This window comes from Trichoderma aggressivum, assembly GCF_033847375.1.
Source record: "Trichoderma aggressivum f. europaeum strain CBS 100526 chromosome Unknown scaffold_084, whole genome shotgun sequence".
NCBI lineage: Eukaryota > Fungi > Ascomycota > Sordariomycetes > Hypocreales > Hypocreaceae > Trichoderma > Trichoderma aggressivum.
In genome coordinates, this window is record NW_026946450.1 from 13,748 (window position 1) to 36,423 (window position 22,676).

At 45.9% G+C, this 22,676-nt stretch overlaps 9 protein-coding genes across 9 annotated transcripts; 5 read left to right on the plus strand and 4 right to left on the minus strand.

The window, feature by feature from the left end:
* Positions 1-372: 372 nt before the first annotated feature.
* On the plus strand, positions 373-1,065 carry Triagg1_10741 (uncharacterized protein; the record flags this gene model as incomplete). Its single annotated transcript, XM_062894846.1, has 1 exon — positions 373-1,065. The coding sequence occupies one exon, from the start codon at positions 373-375 to the stop codon at positions 1,063-1,065; it is 693 nt and encodes a 230-aa protein (XP_062750284.1).
* A 665-nt stretch (positions 1,066-1,730) lies between these two features.
* Triagg1_10742 (uncharacterized protein) lies at positions 1,731-5,231 on the plus strand (the record flags this gene model as incomplete). Its single annotated transcript, XM_062894847.1, has 5 exons — positions 1,731-2,220; positions 2,277-3,203; positions 3,250-4,551; positions 4,612-5,096; positions 5,172-5,231. 5 exons carry the CDS (start codon positions 1,731-1,733, stop codon positions 5,229-5,231), a joined length of 3,264 nt encoding a protein of 1,087 aa, XP_062750285.1.
* Positions 5,232-6,015: 784 nt separating this feature from the next.
* Positions 6,016-7,434, minus strand: Triagg1_10743 (uncharacterized protein; the record flags this gene model as incomplete). The annotated part of the gene is made up of 2 exons (XM_062894848.1): positions 6,016-6,626; positions 6,774-7,434. The coding sequence occupies 2 exons, from the start codon at positions 7,432-7,434 to the stop codon at positions 6,016-6,018; spliced, it is 1,272 nt and encodes a 423-aa protein (XP_062750286.1).
* Positions 7,435-8,026: 592 nt separating this feature from the next.
* Triagg1_10744 (uncharacterized protein) lies at positions 8,027-9,781 on the plus strand (the record flags this gene model as incomplete). Its single annotated transcript, XM_062894849.1, has 7 exons — positions 8,027-8,041; positions 8,114-8,207; positions 8,260-8,349; positions 8,454-8,755; positions 8,821-9,160; positions 9,222-9,580; positions 9,635-9,781. The coding sequence occupies 7 exons, from the start codon at positions 8,027-8,029 to the stop codon at positions 9,779-9,781; spliced, it is 1,347 nt and encodes a 448-aa protein (XP_062750287.1).
* A 1,278-nt stretch (positions 9,782-11,059) lies between these two features.
* Triagg1_10745 (uncharacterized protein) lies at positions 11,060-12,058 on the plus strand (the record flags this gene model as incomplete). The annotated part of the gene is made up of 1 exon (XM_062894850.1): positions 11,060-12,058. One exon carries the CDS (start codon positions 11,060-11,062, stop codon positions 12,056-12,058), a length of 999 nt encoding a protein of 332 aa, XP_062750288.1.
* Positions 12,059-12,495: 437 nt separating this feature from the next.
* Triagg1_10746 (uncharacterized protein) lies at positions 12,496-13,959 on the minus strand (the record flags this gene model as incomplete). The annotated part of the gene is made up of 1 exon (XM_062894851.1): positions 12,496-13,959. One exon carries the CDS (start codon positions 13,957-13,959, stop codon positions 12,496-12,498), a length of 1,464 nt encoding a protein of 487 aa, XP_062750289.1.
* A 2,800-nt stretch (positions 13,960-16,759) lies between these two features.
* On the minus strand, positions 16,760-17,296 carry Triagg1_10747 (uncharacterized protein; the record flags this gene model as incomplete). The annotated part of the gene is made up of 1 exon (XM_062894853.1): positions 16,760-17,296. One exon carries the CDS (start codon positions 17,294-17,296, stop codon positions 16,760-16,762), a length of 537 nt encoding a protein of 178 aa, XP_062750290.1.
* A 720-nt stretch (positions 17,297-18,016) lies between these two features.
* Triagg1_10748 (uncharacterized protein) lies at positions 18,017-18,906 on the plus strand (the record flags this gene model as incomplete). The annotated part of the gene is made up of 3 exons (XM_062894854.1): positions 18,017-18,297; positions 18,349-18,601; positions 18,661-18,906. 3 exons carry the CDS (start codon positions 18,017-18,019, stop codon positions 18,904-18,906), a joined length of 780 nt encoding a protein of 259 aa, XP_062750291.1.
* Positions 18,907-20,351: 1,445 nt separating this feature from the next.
* Triagg1_10749 (uncharacterized protein) lies at positions 20,352-22,055 on the minus strand (the record flags this gene model as incomplete). Its single annotated transcript, XM_062894855.1, has 1 exon — positions 20,352-22,055. The coding sequence occupies one exon, from the start codon at positions 22,053-22,055 to the stop codon at positions 20,352-20,354; it is 1,704 nt and encodes a 567-aa protein (XP_062750292.1).
* Between the last annotated feature and the right edge of the window lie 621 nt (positions 22,056-22,676).

The window sequence follows — 22,676 nt, forward strand, 5'->3', positions numbered from 1 at the left end:
AAGAGATAATATATTAGCCACTTTAGATTTAGGAAAAAGGGGACTTCTAATATATAATCTAAAGCTTTTAATAAGAAGAAAATAGTGTTTAGCTTAGTAAATAACCTAATATATAACGCCCTTGAATATATAAAGGAGGCCTTAATTAATAATAAAGAAGAGGATTTAAAATAGTAGAATTTATATTTATTTTTATAAAAAAGAGAATTTAGAATAAAAGAATTTATATTCATTTCCTAACACTTAGGAATAGTAGTATATAATAAAGCCTTATATAATAAGGTATAGAATATAAGAGAGAAGGGAGAGGGCAAGGGTATTCTAAGTCTGAATATCTTTTTAGTATAGGCTATAACAGAAAGCCACCGGTCAATGCAAACCCTTTGCAAGAGTGTAGACGGATACTGCCGCGGTGAGGGCTGTGGAGGAGTCGTTGTCAAGCGACTCGCCGACGCCGTTGCCGAAGGTGATCACATATACGGCGTCATTCGCGGCATTGACGTGAACCAGTGCGGAACAGCAAAGTCCATAACGCACTCTCACGCAGCAACACAAGAAGCGCTCTTCCGCAGTGTCATCAAGAAGAGCCGTGTCACACCAGACAGCATCAATGTTGTGGAAGCCCACGGAACCGGCACGCAGGCGGGCGACTATGCCGAGGTGTCGAGCCTCGCGGCCGTTTTTGGCAGCAAACGGTCATCAGACAACCCACTTCATCTCAGCTCAGTCAAAGGAAATATTGGGCATTCTGAGGCTGCTTCTGGAGTTGCCGGTCTTGTAAAACTTCTGCTAATGATGGAGAATAAAACGCTTCTTCCACAGGCATCCCATCAAGAAGTGATAGCTCGGCTGCGCGATCTCATGTCGAGCGGTAGGTTGCGTGTCCCAACGTGGCGGGAAGATTGGAACCCAGCTCCTGGACAACTCGCTCGGCGTGCCTTGATCAGCGATTTTGGTGCATCTGGGTCAAACGTGGCCCTTGTTCTGGAAGAGTACAAGACGACAAGGGGAGAGCAAGCCAGTCGAATGGCACATCACAACTTCCACGCAGCCATCATGTACTGAACCTCTCGGCAAAGAATAATCAGACATTGGGCGCAATGATTTCCAAGTATATTTCATATCTTGCCAACAACGACGGGATTACTCTGGCAGATGTGTGTTACTCGACCAATGCGAGGAGGCAGCGTTATTCGCCATCCAATCTCTGCGCAGATCTACTCCAATAGCTTTCCAAAATAAATCTAGACGATACAACTACATGTCCCGAAGGCTCTAAAAAACTAATATTCTCCTTCTCAGGTCAAGGCGACGTGCACATGGGCATGGGTGCAGGCCTCCTCTCGACAGTACCGGATTTTCGCAAGACAGTCCTTGACTGCGACAAGATTCTCTCCAATCATGGCTTCGCTCCAGTCATAACCTTTCTCAGCAACAATTCAGTCGCAACCAGCAAGTCAGGTGTTGTGTAGGAGGATGTTGTTGTTTCGCAATGTGCCTGTTGCGTCCTGCAGTATGCTTTGGCAAAGCTTTGGATGAGCTGGGGAATCATGCCAGATCTTATTATTGGCCACAGCTAGGCCATTGAAACTTCCGAGACAGACAGCTATGACTTCGAGTTCTAACAAAAAGCACCAAAACAAAGCATTGGCGAATACGCTGCATTTGCTATTTCAGGCGTATCAAGCGTAAAGGAAGCACTTCTCCTCGTCGCAACTCGTGCGCAAATCATGGTGCAAAAGTGCGCCGCATTAGCAAGCAGCATGCTGGCATGTAGAATGCTGGCCTCAATTGCAACAAAGGTTCTATCTGGCGACCCTATTGCATACCAAGATGTCACCATTGCTTGCTATAACAGTCCACAGGACATTGTTCTGAGTGGTCCGGCAGCATCGCTTGCCGCATTTGCCTCATACTGCAAGCGTGAGGGCACCAAGCACAAAGTTCTGCAAGTTCCCTACGGATTCCACTCGTCTTTCTTGGATCCAATCTTGGAGGAACTGGCCAAGGCTTCTGCAGGGACGAGAGCAAAGGCGCCTCAAATACCCGTCGGCTCGAGTTTGCTCGGTCGACTGTTGGATTCAGAGACGCCCATCAGCTCAGATTACTTTGTCCGCCATGCAAGGAGCCCGGTCAAATTTTCGAGTCTCGTGTCGGATATGGAGCATTGGTCTGTTGATGACCCTCTCACAATCCTGGAAATTGGCCCATCTGGATCCAGTAAGTTTTTAATACTGACGGGCTAACAATTTGATCTGGTATACTAATCGAAACAGCTGAATCGATGTTCAAGGCCGGGTTGAACAATCGGTCTCTTACCTTTCTCCCTTCCCTCCGACCAACTCAAGGCACGTGGACAACGCTCGACCCAGCTCTTCAAAAGCTCTCCCAAATCCAGTATCCCATCGACTGGCGAGTCGTCTACCACGGTACCTCTGCCAAGTTTCTCACATCTCTTCCACGTTACGCTCTTAATAAGTCCACGTATTTCATACCCTATAAGTTTCCGCGGACTATTACTTGGGGAGCCTGTGAGTGTGGTAAAGCAGAGCAACTTCAGGTGCCAAATTATGCTCTTCTATCTCTACTTCCACAGCACCACGGTCCCGCCACCTCTACGGAAGCAAGGTTCACAACGACAGTGAAGCAAATTAGTCGCTTCGTCAAAGCCCATACAGTTGGCGGGTCTCATCTCTGTCCAGCTTCCATCTATATGGAAATTGTACTTCAAGCCGCTGCACACCAACGCGCTTTGGACAAGGGCGAGGATATTTGCGTTTTTGACAAGGTTTCTTTTGAGCACCCTTTTGTTCTCACTGAGCAGATCCAACATACAGATGGGATAGAAACTCAGCTTGACACCGGGTTATTTGACAATGATTGGGAGTTCACTTGTACATCCAAGACAGAACGAGCTTATTGCGGTGGGCAACTTCGAAGCCACCACACGTCTTCCCAAGTCACCACTGATCTTCTCTGTCGAAAGACGGTCCAAGTGGAACGACTGAAGCGCTCTTTCGCTGCTTTATCCGGGCAGTTCATGCAGACTTTTTCTACGAGAACTATTTGCAGCATGCTTTTCCCCCGTGTGATCGAATGTAAAGAGCCCTACCTTACCCTGCGGCATCTCTCAATCAGCGACTCAGGTCTAGAAGGTCACGGAACGTTTGTATTGGAGCCCCTGCAGTCAGAATCTGGTGGTCGTTTCCTCACAACGCCTGCATTTTGGATACTTGTTGCATACATCAGGGTTTATCGCGAACACACACGTTTCGCCAGATATGGCCTGCATCTGTATTAGTCTCGAGCATGCCATGGTAAGCATCGTTATGTCGAAGATTTATGGCAAAGATCTGCAGGTATACTGTTGTATCGGAGACATTGGCAAGTCTTTCATTGCAGATGCCTACGCATTGGATCCTCAAGGTAACCTCATTGCTTATGTCGAAGGCATGTGCTTCAAAAAGATCAATCTCCAGTCGTTCAAGACCATTCTGGCTCGTTCCACGACAACAGTTCCGAGTGGTAGGCCGGCAACACCAGCATCCGTACCCAAGCCAACACTACGCGAGAAGAATGTAAGCATGCCAGAAAGCGTCATTCAAAGCAACACAGGCGAGGAAATGCATGTCCGTAGCGCCATCGTTTCCATCATTTATGATGTCTGCGGCCTTGATCATGATCCTCCCTCTTCCAAATCTCTAGAGGAGCTCGGCATAGACAGTCTTCTACTTATTGAGCTCATTGATACTCTTTGCAAAAAAATTAGCAGAACAGATTTCTCTAAGTTTCATGTAGAAGATTGCAAGACTATCGAGGACCTTATCACTGCCATTGCTGAGGCTTCAGAAACAGGGGTAACATCAACTGAAGCAACGCCAATGCAGTACACAAAACTGTCGCCAGTGGTCTCATCTTACGATGAACGGGTAGCCAGCGCGCCCAACGGCCAAGATAATCTGGCCACGACCGTCAAGTCAGTTTTCATGGATGTCTGCGGCTTAGATCCAACTGCAGAGATGGGTCACAGGCTCTGCTTCCTTGGTGTCGATTCGCTCATGACAATTGAACTGGCAGATGCTCTCCGCACAAGATTGAACATATATATTGATCATGGACATGGAGATATCGCAGAGTTGACGTACCAGCAACTGGAGGATTTATGCAAGGCATACGTCACTTCCGGTAAGCCTCCATCAAGTATCCCAGAAAGCAGTGATGAGATGGGCACTCCATTCTCGACTCCTGAGGATCAAGGCTCCATCATTGAGGAACCAGTTGCCGACACGGAAGAGAAAGCAACCTGCCCATCCACACTTCTGTATCATGATCCAACAGGGAGTGCCAGCTTGTACATGTTTCATGACGGAAGCGGCTTGTCAAAAATGTACGCTCGGCTGGATAATATGAATCGTGATGTATACGGAATCAGCAATTTGAGCTTTCCGTCATTTGTGCCTCGAAATACTGGTGCTCGGACAATGGAAGAGCTAGCATCCTATTACATCAAGTCTACAGATCTTGGAGCAAGGTCTGATATCATCCTAGGCGGTAAGTCAATAGCATGCGCAACATACTAGACATGAGTTAATTGAAGTCTTTTCCCCACAGGCTGGTCCTTTGGCGGAGTCTTGGCGTTCGAAGTCTCCCACCAGCTCCTGCACCAAGGCATCAGGGTAAAAGGAGTCATCTTGGTCGACTCGCCTGTCCCAAAAAGCCATGAAGCGCTTCCTCGCCAAATCATATCCTACATATTAAATCAGCGGAGAAATGGCAGCTTCAACAGCAATAGGGTCTCAGCAAACTCAGAGGTAGCCATGAGAGCCCGCGCCAGCATTGAAAGCCAGTTTCGGCGTCACGCAGACATGCTACAATGCTATAACCCGAAGAGAAATCCACATGGCGACGTTCCTTGCGTGATAATCAAGTGTGCAAGGAATATGGACACTATGAGTCTGTGTGGCGTAGAGTACCCGTTTCTTGGTAACTCTGAATCGAGGGACCAGTCGAACGGCGAGTGGGAGAACTTGACTAGCCAACGCATTCCGGTTCTTGATGTCAATTGCAACCATTTCGAAGTTTTTGATGACGTTTTTGTGAGTAGAGAGACTCTATGCTATTCACTACAAGTTTCGTATCTTGTCCACGGACATTGCTGACTATCAACACAGGCTGCCCACACATCGAGCCAGGTGGAGATGGCATGTAAGTTGTTGGAGAGCAGCATTTAATGGTGTCCAACGTAAGCAATTCAGTAATAGAAATATAGATATAAGGAATTAAGGATCAATACAATAGACCTAATTTTTTTTATTTAATACTTTGCGATCGTTTGGGAAGTACGATGCTGGATAGGCCTTCAATAGTGCGTTTCTTTGTAGATCTATGTCACGATATTAGGCACTTTCTGCTAGAGCTCGAGATTATGTGGCAATTATGTGACCTATTCGCATGCTTGTTTACGGAATTAAAAAGTTTGAAAGGATGCGAATTGATGATATTGAGCTACTTTGTGTGCAACGTAAATGAAATATACTGTAAACATTTGAACTTAGGTTCAAGAAATGATGTTTATGAGTACCAACGTCTTTCTTTCTTTCTCCTTTTTCTTTTTGTCTAGGTAGTAATAGAGACATTTGCATAGAGGATCCGAAAGTTGGTTTGGGGGGCGTCAAGGGGGATATAAGCTATGGCGCAGCTTGTTTGTTAGACGTAGTGGCGATTTGATGTATAATACGCAATCCTATGGGCAGGAGTGGTTGGCCATATCGATATCATCCCCATATATTTTATATTCCCAAGTGTTGAAATGTTTGCCAATTGGCCTTAGTCTGTTCATCTAGTCTTGCCTGGTCAGGCCTCCTACCTATGCCTGGTGGCCGGACTGCCCCTGTTCAACCAAGTACCGGTACTTCTACTAAGTCGGTGCCCCTATTTTCAACACCAAGTTTTGAGAACCGCATTGATGATGCTATAGATCATTTGGCAAAGCTTTCTTCATATCGTTTGTATGAACTAGGCGTCTCGTTGTAAGACTCTGTTCTGCCGCCACTTCATTCCTTTCAGACGGCGGATTAAAACTGAACCGGCACCTGTTGTTCCAATAAAAAGGGAAAACATCGTAAAGTACCAGCCGTATCCCACAGCATTGATGAGCGGCTGCATAACAGCAGGTGAAGTTACACTCAGTCCGCACCTCATGATCTGTCCTGAGGCATAGGCCGTGCTGGACATCTCGGGGAATATGTCCACAAGCAGTGCACTGGCAGTGTGACTTAACAAGGTTGATGTACCACAGATGAAAAATTGAAGAACAATGGGCGCGGCGGGATGTACACAGAAGTAGATCGCCCAGCTGTAGCCAATGACTAGAAGCACCTCGATCAGGATAAAGACAAAGCAATTCCTATATCTAGCGGCCTCTATGGGGAAGTCGATTTGGAGTTTCGCCTTCTTCTCCTCAGGATCGACATTATGATTTCTCGCAGTAATGGCGTAATTTCTGTCCACAAGCTTTCTGGCGATTATCCCCCCAATTGTCAGTCCTGCCGATCCGGGTGATAAGACGAGACCGATTTCGAAATCGTTATACTCGTAAATTTTGGCGAAGATGACCGGAATTGCAACTTGGAATGTACATGTATAGTATACAGAGTATGACGAAGCCATCATCCAAAGCACAGCCGTGGCATCTCTGTAAAGAATGACACGAAATGCAGCGAAAGTGTTGACAAATCGCCAGGATCACGTTTCCTTGCTCGGATGGGACTCACCATGCCCGTCTTCTCTTTGAGGCCTCTTCTTCCGGAGTATTGACCACCACGTCCGCCAAATTCCCACGGCTGGCACGCTGCCGTTCCCAACAACAGTTCGCGCAGTCTCGGGCAATGTAAATCCGACCAGAACCACGCACACAGCTGCGACAATAAACAGAGCAAGAAAAACCCGTCTCACACCTCCGGTACTCAGAGCAACGGCACCACCGATGACTGGCCCGACGGTGGAGATGCCGTTGCATGTCGACAGCATAGGGCCAAGCATACTCCCGCGTTCGGCAACAGGAGCAACATCGGCGACGATACCGTAGGAAACTGAAGTTATGGAGGAGCCGCTAATGCTCTGGAGGGCACGCAGTGCTAACAGGGCCGGATAACTCGTGCGATTGAGAGCAAGGCCGAGGCTGGGGATTGCGTAGAGCGTCACAAAACACAATAACCCGGGGCGGCGGCCGAAACTGTCTGCCAGAGAGGAAAAGAATGCCGGCGAAAGGGCCTGTGCGATAGCGTAGACGGTCACCGTGAGGTTGATAGCCTGGATAGAAACGCGCAGCTGGGTGCTGAGAATGGGGATAAGGGGGAAGCAGATTGTTGCCGTCAAAGCTGATAAGATCATGGCGAAGCCGAGCAAGTACGTGAGATAGGCGCGCAATGCCATAGAGAATGATGAATATTCGTAAGATTCCTCATGTTCCGCATCAGTGAAATGGCCTCATTATCCTGCGCTTTCTCTGACTTCTCCGTCGTTATCGGTGATTGTACTGGATCCAACTCTATGTCCGTCATTTTTGCCTTTCAGAGAGTCGAAAAGTTCTGGTCTTCAGATTAACGTCAATGGGACAAACACTTCATAGTCGCCAAATGTCTACGAACACGAGAGTCCATCAATCTGTATTTATACCAAAAAAACTGCCTTATTTAGGTACAAAGCGCACTTCAGAAAGGAATGTACTGACACCACCAACAGCCAATACAAGAGTTTCCCCCCCTACGTGCACGGTTGGTGACAGAATCATGTAGACAAAAGAATGTACATGGGGTGAACTCCCTTAATATGACTGGCTCTCTTGACCATGGCCGCGTTCCAGCGTGATAGCAGCTTAAGGCGGAAAATTTTCTTTTAGCTACTCATGTCACCATTCTCACTTGAGTTAAATTAATATAATTTTCTTTAAAAACTAAACTCATACTTTAGCTCAACGTTCTGTTACCCCATTTAATTATAATAAACAGATTTATTATAATATATTATGGACAAGGTTTCGGTATATTGTTTAGATCCCAACTATAGTGACAATACTTAGGACAATATAGTTTCCCATGGTAAGTTTGACTAGATTGTGATTGGATCCGGTTTCACCGCACTTACCTTCATTGATGAGGTGCTGAAGCATGATGAGAAGAAGCGAACTTTATGCCTTGAACGAGGTGGTATGTGTTACCAAATACGTCCCGAAACGTCGTTGATACTGACTGTTAATAGACTTTTGGCTTCCAACCCACTTTCAAAATATCCCCGAAGACTTAATGAGGGAATTTCCAAACTCCATGATCGATGCGTCCAAGCAGGACGGTTTCTGACATGCTGCTGAGAAGTTGCTTAACGAGATACCAGCTGACAAAATAAGAGACGGCATTTACCGCGAAATGCAGAACGCTATTGATGACCTCCTTAAGAAGAGACTAGTCAAATTCCCTCTGCTGATTCTGTCGAGCCAGCTCCTTTAGCTGTTGGTCCTAAGTCGCACACATCCACTCTGCGCTTCAACAAGTTTTCCGTTGCTGGTCCACTAATTGGGCTGCATGAAAAGCAGCGCAAGCTTGCTGAGAAGGGAGAAGGACGGCCGTTAGAGCTAATGATCAATTGTACCGTCACCGGACTTCAGAAGAACGACAAGGGAGTCGCCCGAGCCATCGAAACAAATCGGGGTTTGCTCTCATGGACTAACGATGATATAAAAGTAGTCTTATGTGCTGGAGTAAGTTGCTTGGACACTACCCCCATTAAAGTGATAAAAAAGTGAAATATTGACCCCCATCATAGGCCGTTCCTAATGCCACATTACTTCTCACCTCATTCGAGGAGTGTCGCCCCTCGAATGGCAATGTTGGCAAACGCCTGTCAGGTCATGTCCGGACAAACATTACAGCACGTATTCCACGTGAAGCTATCCATTGGGATGACAAGAATTCACTCCAGCTTGCTTGCACATATCTTGCTGGAAACGATCCGAATACACATCGCCAGTACCATATTGGAATTTCTGCAATTCATAGTCCCAATCCAGAGGCTGACGCCGAGGACGCAGGGCGGGAATGTCCTGACTATGCCGCAGCCGCCACGGATGGGCAGCTCAAGGGCTCCGAGAAGCATATTGTGTTTGGTAAGAACGTATAGTTACCTGCAATCTTTTTATTAGCAGTTATACTGATATGAAATGACAGTCTGCTCGGGATTGGGTGAGTTGGATGAAGGCAATAGGAAGAATTGTGTCAAACTGAACAACACACATGATCCTGCATCCAATGTCATCGTACAGTATACATTGTGCCCGAATGATAAAAAGATGTGGGATACTATGGACGAGGCAATCTACCAGACAACTGAAGCCCTTTCTGGCAATCAACCGAAAGCTATTGAATACTGGGACGACAAACCTAATACATGGGTCGCAAGAAAACCCTCCTCGGAGTCGGTTCGTGCGCCCGGAGTGGTACATGAGGCGAGCACGGCTTTTGTTGGACGCAAGCAGAAAGGTGGCTCGTTGGACAGCTTATACCGACCACATGGGATTGCCAATGTAGTGAGTACACCCATTACTTCTCGTTACGAGCCTCAAGTAACAATGTACGTTTAGTTTGTTACGGGTGGAGCGGTTTTCCCCACGTCAGGAAGTTGGAATCCGACAATGACAATGTGCGCATATGCACAAGACCTTGCAAGGAAGCTTGTATATTCTCCGGGCTTGATCCCGCCATCTCAGGACTATGAGGATCCGAACTAGCCTCAAAATCTGGATGTGAGTGATTAGATTTGGTCTATATCAGTTGCCGAGGACGGAATTTTTCTAGTAGTAGTTGTAAGCATCGAGAAAGAGGAATAATACTGGCTCGAGTAGGCGAGGCTGGGATGTGTACATGCAAGTATACATTCTGGAGGTTTGACCTGGGAGATGGAACTCAGGTCTGATAATAAACACCATTCTTTGCCTTAATTACGTGTTCGCTTGAGCAGCAGTGGCAATCGATTATATCATAAATTGAGATGTTGTTTGTTAGCGATGGGCAGAAAGATACTTGGCGGTTTTGAGATAAAGAATAAAGAGGCACCAGTTGTTCTTGGGGATAGAGAGCAGCCCATGAGATTTACCACCATAGGAGGAAGAGTACATATGCTAAGCCTTTGACCGACGGTTGTTGATAAACTTACCGATGAGATGTGAACAGTGTCGGTGAAGCACTGGCAGCAGCACTACAGCGTCCAGAGATATCAGTTAGCAGTGTGCATCAAAATGCGATCGCCGGTCAGTACGGAGTATCTTCCAAGAAGCTACCGGATATATAGCCATGGTCGTCCGGTTAAGCAGGGTAGTAGCACTCGTCCTCCATTTTATCTTTCTTTCTCTCAAAACGTCGGCTTCGCATGTTGGTATTAGCCATAAGACTTAATTTTCTAGGTAGTAATTACACTACGTTAGATGGTAAACAACCTATCCCTAATATACATAAGCAGAGTTCCCCACGACGATGTGAGTCTTGGAATGTGAGAAAGATTGCAAAGTCGCATAATCCTGGTTTACCGGGAAATGTTTTCGTTGGTTCTGGAATGCAGCGGTGCGGCCTAGTTGTCAAAGTATCGGCAACATGACCGTTAGCAAATATCAAAGCACCTGGCGGGTCAACAGAAGAGGAAGAAATCCGCAAACGGAGAGACTAGAGTGAAGTTATAAAGCAGTAAAGTGAATGAGGGGACACTGGCCTCACAGTGCACATATAATTGAACTTTCCATGTTCCTTCGATCTGACGTAAATACTGAACCTCGATGGCGGGGTATCACGCCATCCCATCTCATCTCTTCAACCAACTTCACGCAAAGCCCGGTAAGCAGCAGAATTTCATTTGACCAAGACTGCTGAGAATCAAGGAGTCGTGGTAGATTCTCTTGTAGGAGCACACGCGTGGGAATCTTTTCAAGAGAAAGGAAGCCCTTAAATAGCACCAAGTCCACCTGCTATCCTAACCTCTCGTGTTAGTGTCCAGAACAGCTCACCGCTCAAACAACATGGCCGGGGCGCCCAAAGATGATGAACTTGAAAGAGCAGCACAGCAGCTCGCCAACTTCCGCAAGGACAATGCGCTTCCGGAAATATTAGACCGGTACGCGGCCTTGATTGAGAGCTACAAGCGCCTGCAGAGCGATTATGAGGAGGAGCGGGACGCTCGGGAAAGGTACAAGCAAATTGCCAGAGGCGTGGAGCGAAACTCGTTTGTGCTCGTCTTGATTGACGGCGATGGCTACGTCTTCAATGAGAGCCTAGTGAGCAAAGGTATCGATGGCGGCCGTACTGCGGCGCAGCTACTCCACGAATCCATCAACACCAGTCTCCAGAGGAAGGGCATTGACCATTGTCAAATCATGGTGCGCGTTTGGGTGAACCTTGCCGGTCTATCAAAGGCGCTCAGCAGAGCAGGTCTCGTTGGCGTCGAGAAGCGCTCCCTCAGCCCCTTCATCGCCAGCTTCAATAGGTCATATGGCCTCTTTGACTTTATTGATGCTGGCGAGTGGAAAGAGAATGCCGACTTTAAGCTGCGCGCAATGCTGAACCTGTACGCAGAGAACCCGCAGTGCAAACACATCTACTTCGCGGCCTGTCATGATGTTGGATACATTTCCGACCTGACGACGTATATCGGCAACAGAGAGAGATTCACGCTCATCAACTCTTCTAGTGTTAAATTCCACAAGGAATATCTCAAACTGGGAATGGAGATAGAGGAGCTTCCTGGCGTGTTCCTATCAATGCCGCTAGGCGAAACAATTGTTTCCAATTCTTCTCGTCTCGGTCCCGCTTCGACCGTTGCTGAAAAGTCGACGGCGGTGGTTGCATGGGCACCACCAAGCCAATCAAGCAATTCCATGGGAAACGATCGCAAGCTCTGCTCCTTTTATCAGATTGGGAAATGCAAATACGGGAGAAGTTGCGTCAACTTACACGTTAGCAGCCACATCGACTACATGGACATGCAAAACGGCAGCCGTGCAAAAAGCATCATGCCATGACGCAGTCACAAGCAACGGCATGCCTGTGTTGTGGCAAAAGACAACAAAAAAGAAATATCATCGCTTGCCTGTACTCACGCGGCGTTGATATTTCATATAAATCTTGGGAGTATTAACATATAAATGTGTTAAACTTCTTAAAAAAATGGTTCGTTTCGTGGAGGATGGAGAATGTACATGTACCCACCTAGTTGGATTCAACATCTGCTTACATTACTTTTTGAGAATATGAAGCGAGCGTATTAAAAGCAGTGTAATAATTCTGCGCAACGTAGGCATTTACTACATAAACTCAACTGAGCCGAAGTCATAATGAATTGGGATGTTGAAAAATTTGTTTCTAGAGAGTAGCTCCTTTTTATGTCATCTACGAGAATTGGAAAAGTTGACCCTCATGTCTTCGACATGAGCATGCACAAGGGCCCTCTTCCTCTTGATCAATCCGTCGACTCTTCTTCATCAGCTACCCGCCTTGCCTTGCTCGTATCTTGGTCACTCTCCTCGTGCTCATGCAGCTTCACATTGATAAACATAGCCCACAGCCCCAGGTCATATGCTACGCGGAGCGCGCCGGCAGCCACGAATGCTACCCAGAATTTGTCCGAATCTGCAAGAGCACCCGTTATACTCGGCCCCATGAGAGAGGCCAATGTCCGCAATGTGCTCGTGATTCCCATGACAGCTGTTCGCTCTCCGGGCTTCACCGTTGCAGCGATGAGGGCCACCCGGGGAGCTTGATCCATATTATTGAGACCACCTCGAATGAATAAAAGTATCACTGTGAGGACAAGTCCTTGTGGCACTGGAAAGAGGAGCACAGCCATCGAAGACGGCAAGTGGGTGAAGACCATTGTGTTGACGAGTCCCAAGTGGCGCGATAGAGGACCGGCAAAGACAGTAGATATACTACCAAGGATGTAGTTTGTAGACATCAAGTCGCCAAGTTGTGACTTGGGCAGATGAAACTTGCGATCGAGATAGTAATTGGTCAGCGTGTACGAAACCATGCCATCCGCCAAGCAGTCGACGGTAAGAAGGAACCAGAGCTTGTACATGACGGACCGCGTCTTCGACGATATCTCTGCAAACCGGCTCTTCTTCTGCTCCACCGGCGACTCTGTGGTGGGTGGCACAATCTCGTCTTCTGCTTCTTCATCCGAGTTGCTGAGAAGTCCCTGTGTAACTTGCGCTCCCTCGTCTATTGACAGTGTCGGCTCGGTGATTTCGCAGTTGTCCGTCATGAGGCAGGAAAATACCATGTTGACGACCCCCATGATGATATAGGCCGCAAAGACAGCATGATATATGCGCCTCTCACTCCAACCGTCGCGCCTTTTTAATTCTTCAATGACTCGACCAGCCACTTCGATACCAACAGCGGATCCAAGATTCGATGTCACAACATACCACGATAGCACATCCGAGCGTGTCTGCGGATTCGTTAGATGAGATAGCACGGACTCTTCGATAGCTCGGAATGGCCCAAAATCGCCTCCACTGGCAGATATTACACCAATGACGGCGGCGAGCAGTAAGATCCAGAAATTCTCAAAATAGAGAAACACCAGCCCGGAAACTGCCATTAGCAGGCCGGAACCAAAGAAAACGCGACGTCTACCCAGACTGTCCGCCATAAAGGTGAGTAGAAAGGAGAGTACGGTGTCTCCGGCCAGCGTTAATGACATGAAGAGTCCGAGCTGGGGGTCACTGAAGCCCAAGGTAGTAAAGAAGAGCGCCATGATGAGGGACGTTCCTCCAAAGGCAAACATGCGACATGTTCGCGCCAGGATAATCAACCATGCATCACGGCCAGTGATATTGACAGAGCGAAGCCCAGACTCATGGTAAAGCCAATGAGCAGTTTCGCGTAAGCGGTGACTGTCGATTTGGAGACGATTCATGATGGCACACGACAACCAACTTATTCTAGGAGATTGAGAGAACAAGAACGAGATACATGTATGAACATGTAGTTTCCGCGGGGTTTAAAAGGCCCTAGTCAACTCCTCCGATGACGGCTCTGGAGGATTTCAAATGAAGAACACAATGAGAATGAGAGAGTGAAACAGAAAATGGATAAAATAAATTGCCGCTGTATGGATGAATAAAGTACGTGTTGAGTCCAAAGAGCGGTAAGTCAATCTCCCAACTAACCCAGATGTGTAGGTTCAGATACGACTCAATTCTGCCAGGTAGTATTGTCGTCTTTGCTCAGCCAGAAGGCCCTACTGTTTTCGTATAACGTCAATAACCTGGATGAGCACGATCGCCAGTATCTAACTAAATTCTGCTAGCACACGTGGAAGTGAAAAAAAAAATTATTTGCGCTCTTTAAGGCCTCTGCCGATATAGCCGGCTTCGGCTTTTATCAAGTCGCCGTTTTGTCCAGGTCGTTAAAAATGAGCTCGGTGTGTCCAGGTATGGTCGATAACTCGCTAGACTTTAGTGATTGAAGCGCTAATGTGCATGGATACCTATTGCTGTAATAAAATGCAGTTGAGAAAATGGGAGCAATTACATGTAGTCTGAGCATGGTTAAGAAACCTGGCTGAACTCGGATTTTTACTGCCATGGTTAGGGAATTTTGACTCTCGTCTTTTCTGTACTCACGTTTCTTATCATTCAAGATCTTTTTCGCTGCGTTCATCGCGTGCTCGACATGCTTCTCAGCGGCTAACTGGGCAAGTTGGGATTACGTGCGAAGCGTTGCGACTAACCAAAGAAAAGTCCTTCATCCGGGTCGCTAAAAAGCGATAAAGTGACCAAATTTATGACTCCAAAGCTCCATCTGATATGGGAGATCATCTCGGGCATTGTTGGGAGTTTCTTAATTTATATTGTGGACGTTTAACCCAAATTCCGCGGCAGTTGTATTACATTTGGTTGCTCAACACTATCAACAGCCAAGAGCAGTTGTAATACTTGTAACAGTTTCTTGTTACTCTTAGTTCAGTCCATTATAGTTTATAACGATCAGATAATCGCTTTTGATGCTGCATAGATATCGATCCTATTGCAAAAGTAACGAACAATGCTTGCTTTCAATTTACCGATCAATTCGAGTAACTGGAACCTCGGCGTCTAGCTTTGAATCGTTATCAGTCATCAAATATATCGTAGGCGCATTCAGCAGAATTGTAACTTGTACTTACATCTTGAGCATAAATAATCGATGCATCTCCACCGTCATAGCCGAAATCTTGAGCGTATGCATACATCTCTGCAATCTCTTCACTATACCCGCCTGGTGCAAGGTTATCATGCTCCGCCACTGTGGCCTTCTCAAACGTAGCTGGAGGGCCCGTAATTTTGCTCGAGAGCTGAACATATCCAGGTCTAGGTGAGGCGATCACAAATCGCTAAGATCCTTTCTTGCTGTATTTCTAAACACAATAGAAGAACCTTGGACAGTAGCCGTGATAAATACTACATAATTCGCATCTCCATTAACTATAACAATACCTTTAGCGGCCAGAGTTTGGCTTTCAAGCTTAAAAAGGGCGCGGGCAACACCTTGAATCTTCTATCCACCTTCTGTAAGGAAGATATTGTCAACAGAGGATCTATTTAAATCAAGAACAAGTATTTATTTTTATCTTATAAAGTAATCGGGACCTAAATCTAGGAAGGAGAGGGAGTTGGCCATTAGTTTCAACAAAGCGGATGGTCACCACGCCACGATAAAGAAAACAGAGGCAATACCAACGACATACCTGTACGCCCGTAATAGTAATAACAGCTAAATACTAGATTCGATATAACTAATGCTCTATGTTAATCCAAGCCAAGTAAATAGCTGGCGGAAATAATCTCAAACTTTAAGAGGCTAAGAAATACAAGCCTTGCGTATTCCGGATAGGATCGATAATATCACACACAGAGGTAAGATTGCACTTCGTCTGCGAGTTTGGTCAATAGATTCTTTTGTTAGAGCCGGAGCTGCCTGTCTTTGCTGCTGAGGCTCCGAACTTCCTGGGTTTTTGTCAACTTCTTCCCTGTCCCTCCAATATTGGGTAAGTAGTTAGTTACAAGTTTACCACTTGGTTCTTTGTAACTCGGCCAAGCCGACGTGAAGTGACACTGCTTTTTAGCACCTCGGTTTGATCAGTGCAGGGGTCACATCATATTTTTACGGGGCAAATCTTGAAGCCTCGGCACCGATGGACATGATATTTTAGCGTGAGCCACATTTGGGAATCTCAAATTCTATTACTAAATGCGGTAGGCAGTGCCACAGTCGGGCACCTCGCCTCAAGTGGTGGAATCATGGGCTTGTGAGCTTGCAAGGTAATCAATTATGTTGATCCCTCACGCATATGTTAATGAATAGACTTGGCAAACAAGATTCTCACGTCCTTTAGATCTCGCGTCAACAGCTCTCTCAATCTTGAAACCGAGTTCATCAATATGGTATCCTCTGTGAACGGACAAGAAATATGTTCTCGAATGTCGGTAGTACAGAGCATCACCAGCCTGTTTATCTAGTGACTTTAGTCAATGCTGATAAAAAAAGTTCATTCTGAGATCTAGGCTAAACAGGAGAAGAGAAATTGATCAAATCCACATGTGTGCTGTAACTGGAGCGAGGGGAGAAGCCGAACTATAACGGACGTATATAATAAAAAGGCATATGGTGATTATCAGCCAAAAATACAACCGCCGTTCAACGTCCTTGGCACGTCAACGAACAGAGGTAATACCTCATAAGGTAATGTGATCCACCAAGTGCTGAACCTTTTCATCCAAATTTAAACTCGCCTTTACCAACTCCTCACTCTTCTCCACGCCTGCCGCTAAGCTTGAAAACAGCTGAAATATGACTTCAGTGCCTTCTCCCCCGGCTCCTTCGAGAATCAGTATCTCCGCTGGCGCTGCCAGTCCCGCTTTTGCCTCATGCGCCAGCACTGTCGCTGCACTCATGGGGTTTCCCAAAACAACTCTTTTAATCCTTTGACCTGGGGCAATGCCATACAAGGGCGTCCAGAGGCTATGATCAATTTCCCAAAACAACATGAAGAGTTCCGGACCAATGTACTGCTTTGCGGTTGCGACGAAGCCCTCTTTTGTGGGAGAAGGACTTTGGAGGTATGCGACGATAGAAGGCCAGCCAGCCTCCGCAGGAGTCCCAATGGAGTTGTAAAGGCGGGCAGTTACCTCATCGAAGGAGCGGGTCGTTTTAATGGTTACGCGTTTGCTGGTGAAAGTATCTTCGATACGTGTTGTTGCTGGGGAGGACATTGTGTAGTAAAGTTGAAAATATTAGATGTGTTGGTTTATAATTTAGAAGGGTATATAGGCAGGAGGAAAATTATATGTATGTATTGGTACGATGTTAGAAACACATATAAGAAGATGAAAGCTCTCTCAGCCAAATTAACGGCGTTATATATAATGTGCGTTTCTGTAATACACCTATATCGGTCCATCAACAAGTCCGTCTCTCCGTAGGGTGCGGTGGATGAGAGACAGCAAGTCCGCCTCTTCATGCGTCATACGTAATTGATAATCAACGAAATTGTAAGATACATTCCATCGCACAAAACAATATCAGTAATCAAAAAAAGGGCACATTTGTTAGCATCACGAATTGGAACAAACCAACGCCCGATGTCAGTACAGCACCCAAAAGTTCTCACTCTAAACTGCGGGCCGAGGATTATTGTGGGCCGAGGCATCCCACCGAATTAATGATCCAACCATTGAGGGTGGCACCGAAGTGACGTAGCGTCCAGGGTCTCTCTTCCTTCGGCCAGAGTTGTTCGGGGTCATTACATAAAACATCCATGGCCAATATCATGTTATATAAGTAGAGTAGTTGTAAGAGGAAATGTGTTGTTGAATCACTCAGTAAATCACAAGCAATAAGAAAGTAACAGCAGCTCCAGCAAAAGCTACGCACTCTACCACACTAATCTTCTTTTCCATTTCTATTTTCAGTTGAACAACAAACTCATCAAAATGACCCACCCTGATATCTTCTATGAGCCACCTAAAGGCGAGAAGTCCGGTCTACCTCATGATCCCTTTAAAAGCTTTGTCATTCCTCGACCAATAGGTTGGATCAGTACCACAAGTTCCAGTGGCCAGGACAACCTTGCGCCATTCAGTCAATTCACCAATGTTTCCTTTGATCCTCCCACAATCATGTTTGTGGGACATCAATCGGTCTATAAACGTGAAAGCAAGGATTCGGTTGTCAATGCGCGGCAGACGGGAGAGTTTGTCTGGAATATGGCAACGTTAGTACAGAACAGTAGGTATACACGGGTGCTATGCTAATACTCTACCAGATTTGATACCAGAGATGCAATGAACGCCTCAGCTCTAGAGACTTGGAATGATGAGTTCCCCATTGCTGGTGTGACAAAAGTACCAAGTCGCGTTGTCAAACCTCCTCGAGTAGCAGAGTCCCCAGTCCAACTGGAGTGCAAAGTCCACTCCATTATCAGGATTCAGGGAGATTCTCTCGTGGGGCATTCTGATATCGTGGTTGGCCGAGTCGTTGCCATTCATGTAAAGGGAGAATATATTACAGCCGATGGGGTACGTCTTTCTCGATGCTTCCATGTGTTTGCGTTCGAATCTAACCTGGGTCTACGCAGCTGTTTGATGTTCTTAAAGCAGCTCCTCTTGCTCGCCTAGGCTACCACCAGTACACTGCCATCCGCGAGGTTTTCGAAATGAAAATGCCGTTCATGTACAATGATAATGTTAGTGGAAATATACTTGGTGGTGAGAAGGGAGCTTCAGATGCCGAGCTATATGCAACCAGGGATAATAGACCACTGGAAGAGAAGCAACAGGAGGAGCTGGAACATATGCAGGGGTCTACGATTAAGCGTAACTGAAGACAAGCATAAGTTTTGGCAAAGTTCTTCCTGAATCGCTGGAACCCTTCATAGAGACATACGCACGGTATCCTAGGTTAGACTTTTAGTACCTTGAACAATCTTGTTCAAGGTATGATTCTTAGACTGTGGTTATAAAGATTGAATAAATTCATACTTCTTGATCAAGTGTTCCAGATGCGATAGTTGGCAACACTTAACCAATAGGTCGAGACCAAGCAAAGACATTGTAGAGTGATTGGTTTACACTATCTTATACATTTCGAAATTGGTGGGTTTAAATTACAAAAAGGATATTGGTATCCGCTCTTCTACGAGACTCACAGTACTCGTATTATCCGCAACCAATTCCAAAAAGAATCTCACATGGGCCGCCTGTCTTATTTGCTGAGTCTCCATACTTCCAGCTTACATGCCAACTTCTTTACCATCCTTTTTCTTCTATAAGTACTTTGTTTACAGGTCGACTACGAGTACTCGATTCCTTGTGAATCTGCCAGGCCCCACGTGAAATAGTATCGCAGGGCGCTTGATTAGCGCCTCGGCTTGATCAGGACAGGGTCACATCGGCTTCCATTTCAGCGGGTCAAATCTTGAAGTTTAGGCACAGTGGATTTTTAGCGGCAGCCACCCGACCTTTCGGAATGGATCTCGAATGTTCAATTACCAAATGCGGCAGGCGGCACCACACAGCTCGCCTAAGTGCTATGGGCTTGTGAGCATGCAGATGATCAACTATGTCAATGTCTGGAGTATGGGTTAAAGTATAGAGCTTGTTAACAGAGTTCTCAATATGACGCTTGGGTGGCCCCCCATTTGTTCCGTCAACCTCCAAACCGAACCCCCCCCAATATAAGCTTCAACCCCCATGGCACACCAAGAAACAGTACGCGATACCCCATAAGATATTAAGATCCACCAAGTACTGAACTCTCTTATGTAGGAGAAAGTTTTTCGAGTTATGCGACGATAGAAGGGCAGCTAGCGTCCGTAGTAGTTCTAATAAAGTGGTAAAGGCGGGTAGTTATCTCATCAAATGACCAGCTGGTTACAACGGGTTTGCTGGTGAGGATATCTTTGATACGTGTTGTTACTAGGAGGACATTGTCAGTGAATTCGACACCACCAAACGTGCCGATTTGAAATTCGAAAAGACGTGTACATAAGTAGTTTGAAGAAGAAAGTTGTACGTATTCATGCAACCGCAGAAACAGATATGACGAGATGAGAGCTCTTGCAGTTCAAAAAGCAGCTGCATATATATATGTGCGTGTATCTGTAATATATATGATGCTGTTCCATTAATAAGTCCCTCTCCAGAGAGCGTGGTGTATAAGAGACACTAAGTTCTCGTCTTTAATGGATAATAAGCACTAAAGATTTAAGCGACTCCGCACATTCTATTGTATCAACCTGTTTTCATTATAACGACATCTTATTTTTAGTCAAACTCGATTGAAAATGACATCTATCCCATCCAATTTCCACGAGCAATTAATAATCTTTCCCTTTTCATCTCGATTAAAAGTGATAAGAAATGTGTCCCACTTCGTCCTGTTAATTCCCTTAGCAAGACATTCATTGTATGTATCTGGTAAATGACAAAATGTATCATCTGCATAATACTTCATCGTCCAAACCTGGTCGGCCTGGTCATTGACTATCATTTGCAGTCTCTCTGACTTTTTTGTCGCAGTCATCCGGAGTGTGACTATGTCCAGGTTCTTCATTACATAAGTACCAAGGAATTCGTCCAGAGGCACGGGCTTTAGATCTATTTGCCTGTGTCTTTCCAGCGGCTCTTCGAAATTCTTATGGTAGTAGTCGCGGTAATCCGCTGCAGCCTTCCGAGCAGCTTTAATCATGTCTACCTTCGGCTTGAGTTTGAACATGGTTTGAAGAATGTCTTGTGCAATCCAATCGGTAGCATCCCCTAGTCCCGTTCCATTAGACAAGACAACAATGGCTGCCTGGGCGTCAGGAATGATGTAAAGGTTGCATGTATATCCTGGGACATCGCCTTGGTGACTGTAGATGACAAGAGATGGAGATTTCAAGCCCACCACCGGAGACTCCAGGATCCTGTTCGGCGATATCAGTCCAAGCTTAGCTGGTGTTTGGTGATAACACCAGCCTGTGCAGTAATCACCGTCCAGAGGAGATTGGGAGTTGGCAATAATGGCCCTGTTAAAGACCGAGGCATGTGCCCCATTTTTGTCTGCTCGCTTAGGCTTCTGGGTCGATCTGTTTAATTGATACGAGCACCATTTCAAAAGATCATTTACAGAACTCCTTATGCCACCCGAGCCGCCATTCATAGAGTCGGCGGACAACTCTGTCGGAGGAATATATTGTGGCTCGCCATTTTCCAGTATCATATAAGATTTCGCTATGTTATTGTCGGTTTCGTGAATAGATCTAAACGCCGTGGTCCTCGTCATTTGTAGTGGAGTGAATATTCGATCGTTTTGAAAATGGCCCCATGTGGGGGAGCGTGAAAGACGTTCGACGACGCAGCCCGCAAGTTCATACATGCCATTGTTGTAATGAAACTTGGTCCGGAATGCATGCTTAATAGGCATTGCGCTACAGACTTTGACCACATCCTTTTTGGGGATGAGGATTCTCCCATTAAGTCCTTGGGTGATTTCGTCTAATCCGATTACACCCGTGCGGTGAGAACAGATGTCGCGCATAGTCATTTTCGAGAACTGTTGAGGGTCTTCACGATGTTTGAACTCGGGGATAACGGATTGGATGGTAGTGTCCCACGTAATGTGGCCGTCGCTGATGAGAAGCTCTATTGACTCGGCCATGAAAGCCTTTGATAAAGAGGCGATGCAATACAAAGTATCACTATTTGGTTCCTTTTTGGTGGCGACATCCATGACCCCAATGTTGTGTTTGAGAATTTCATCTCCGTTGTAAATGATGCCGATAGATATACCCGGTTGGTGAGTGACGCCTTGAATTTCGCGCCAAGTCGAGAATCGGCGTTGTAATCGGCATTTCATAAAAGCGGAGGACTGTGAACTTCCTATCACTCTTGGATCAGCGCGGCGGCGCGCGTGTTTGAGAAAGCCGAAAGCATTGAAGGGTAGGCAGCCCTGTGAAGAATCCTTGTCCAGTTGCAAGTACTGCGCTTCCATCATGAGATAGGAAAGAAGATAGATGGTTTGATGATTCAAGGGGGAGATGAATTGAACGCGAAAACGACGCGAAGGAGACAGTGTTCATACTTATCGAAGGGCAAGCTGATACACAGAAAAAATAGCATAACTCATACTTCTTCTACAGGAATATTCTGTTATATGTATATTTCTTAAATTTATAGATTTCTTTTTAAAAAACTATGAATTATAAAGCCATGTTTATATAATATATTGAATGATTGATTGAATAATATAAAACCTTTCTATTTATAAATACAGTATTACTATTTGAAGATGCCTACTGTAATAACATTGAAGTCTTATATATCAAATAAGTACCTGTAAGGTGTACCATTTACAACCCGTGTCCATCGGAACAGTGAGATCCCTTATAAGCAGTTGGTTCTGTCACAGTCATTGCTACAAATGCGACTACTGGCCGTATCTTTTGCCCTGCTTGGCGCTATGGTACAACAGAAAGTAGTGACATGTAACAATACCCCGCCCTACATACAGCGAGATTGATAAATGACCTGCGATAATTGACGCCTTACATTTCTGGTCTCAAGTCTTCCATCTTCCATCTTATGTCTCTCTCTTCTAAGAAAAAGCATGCCT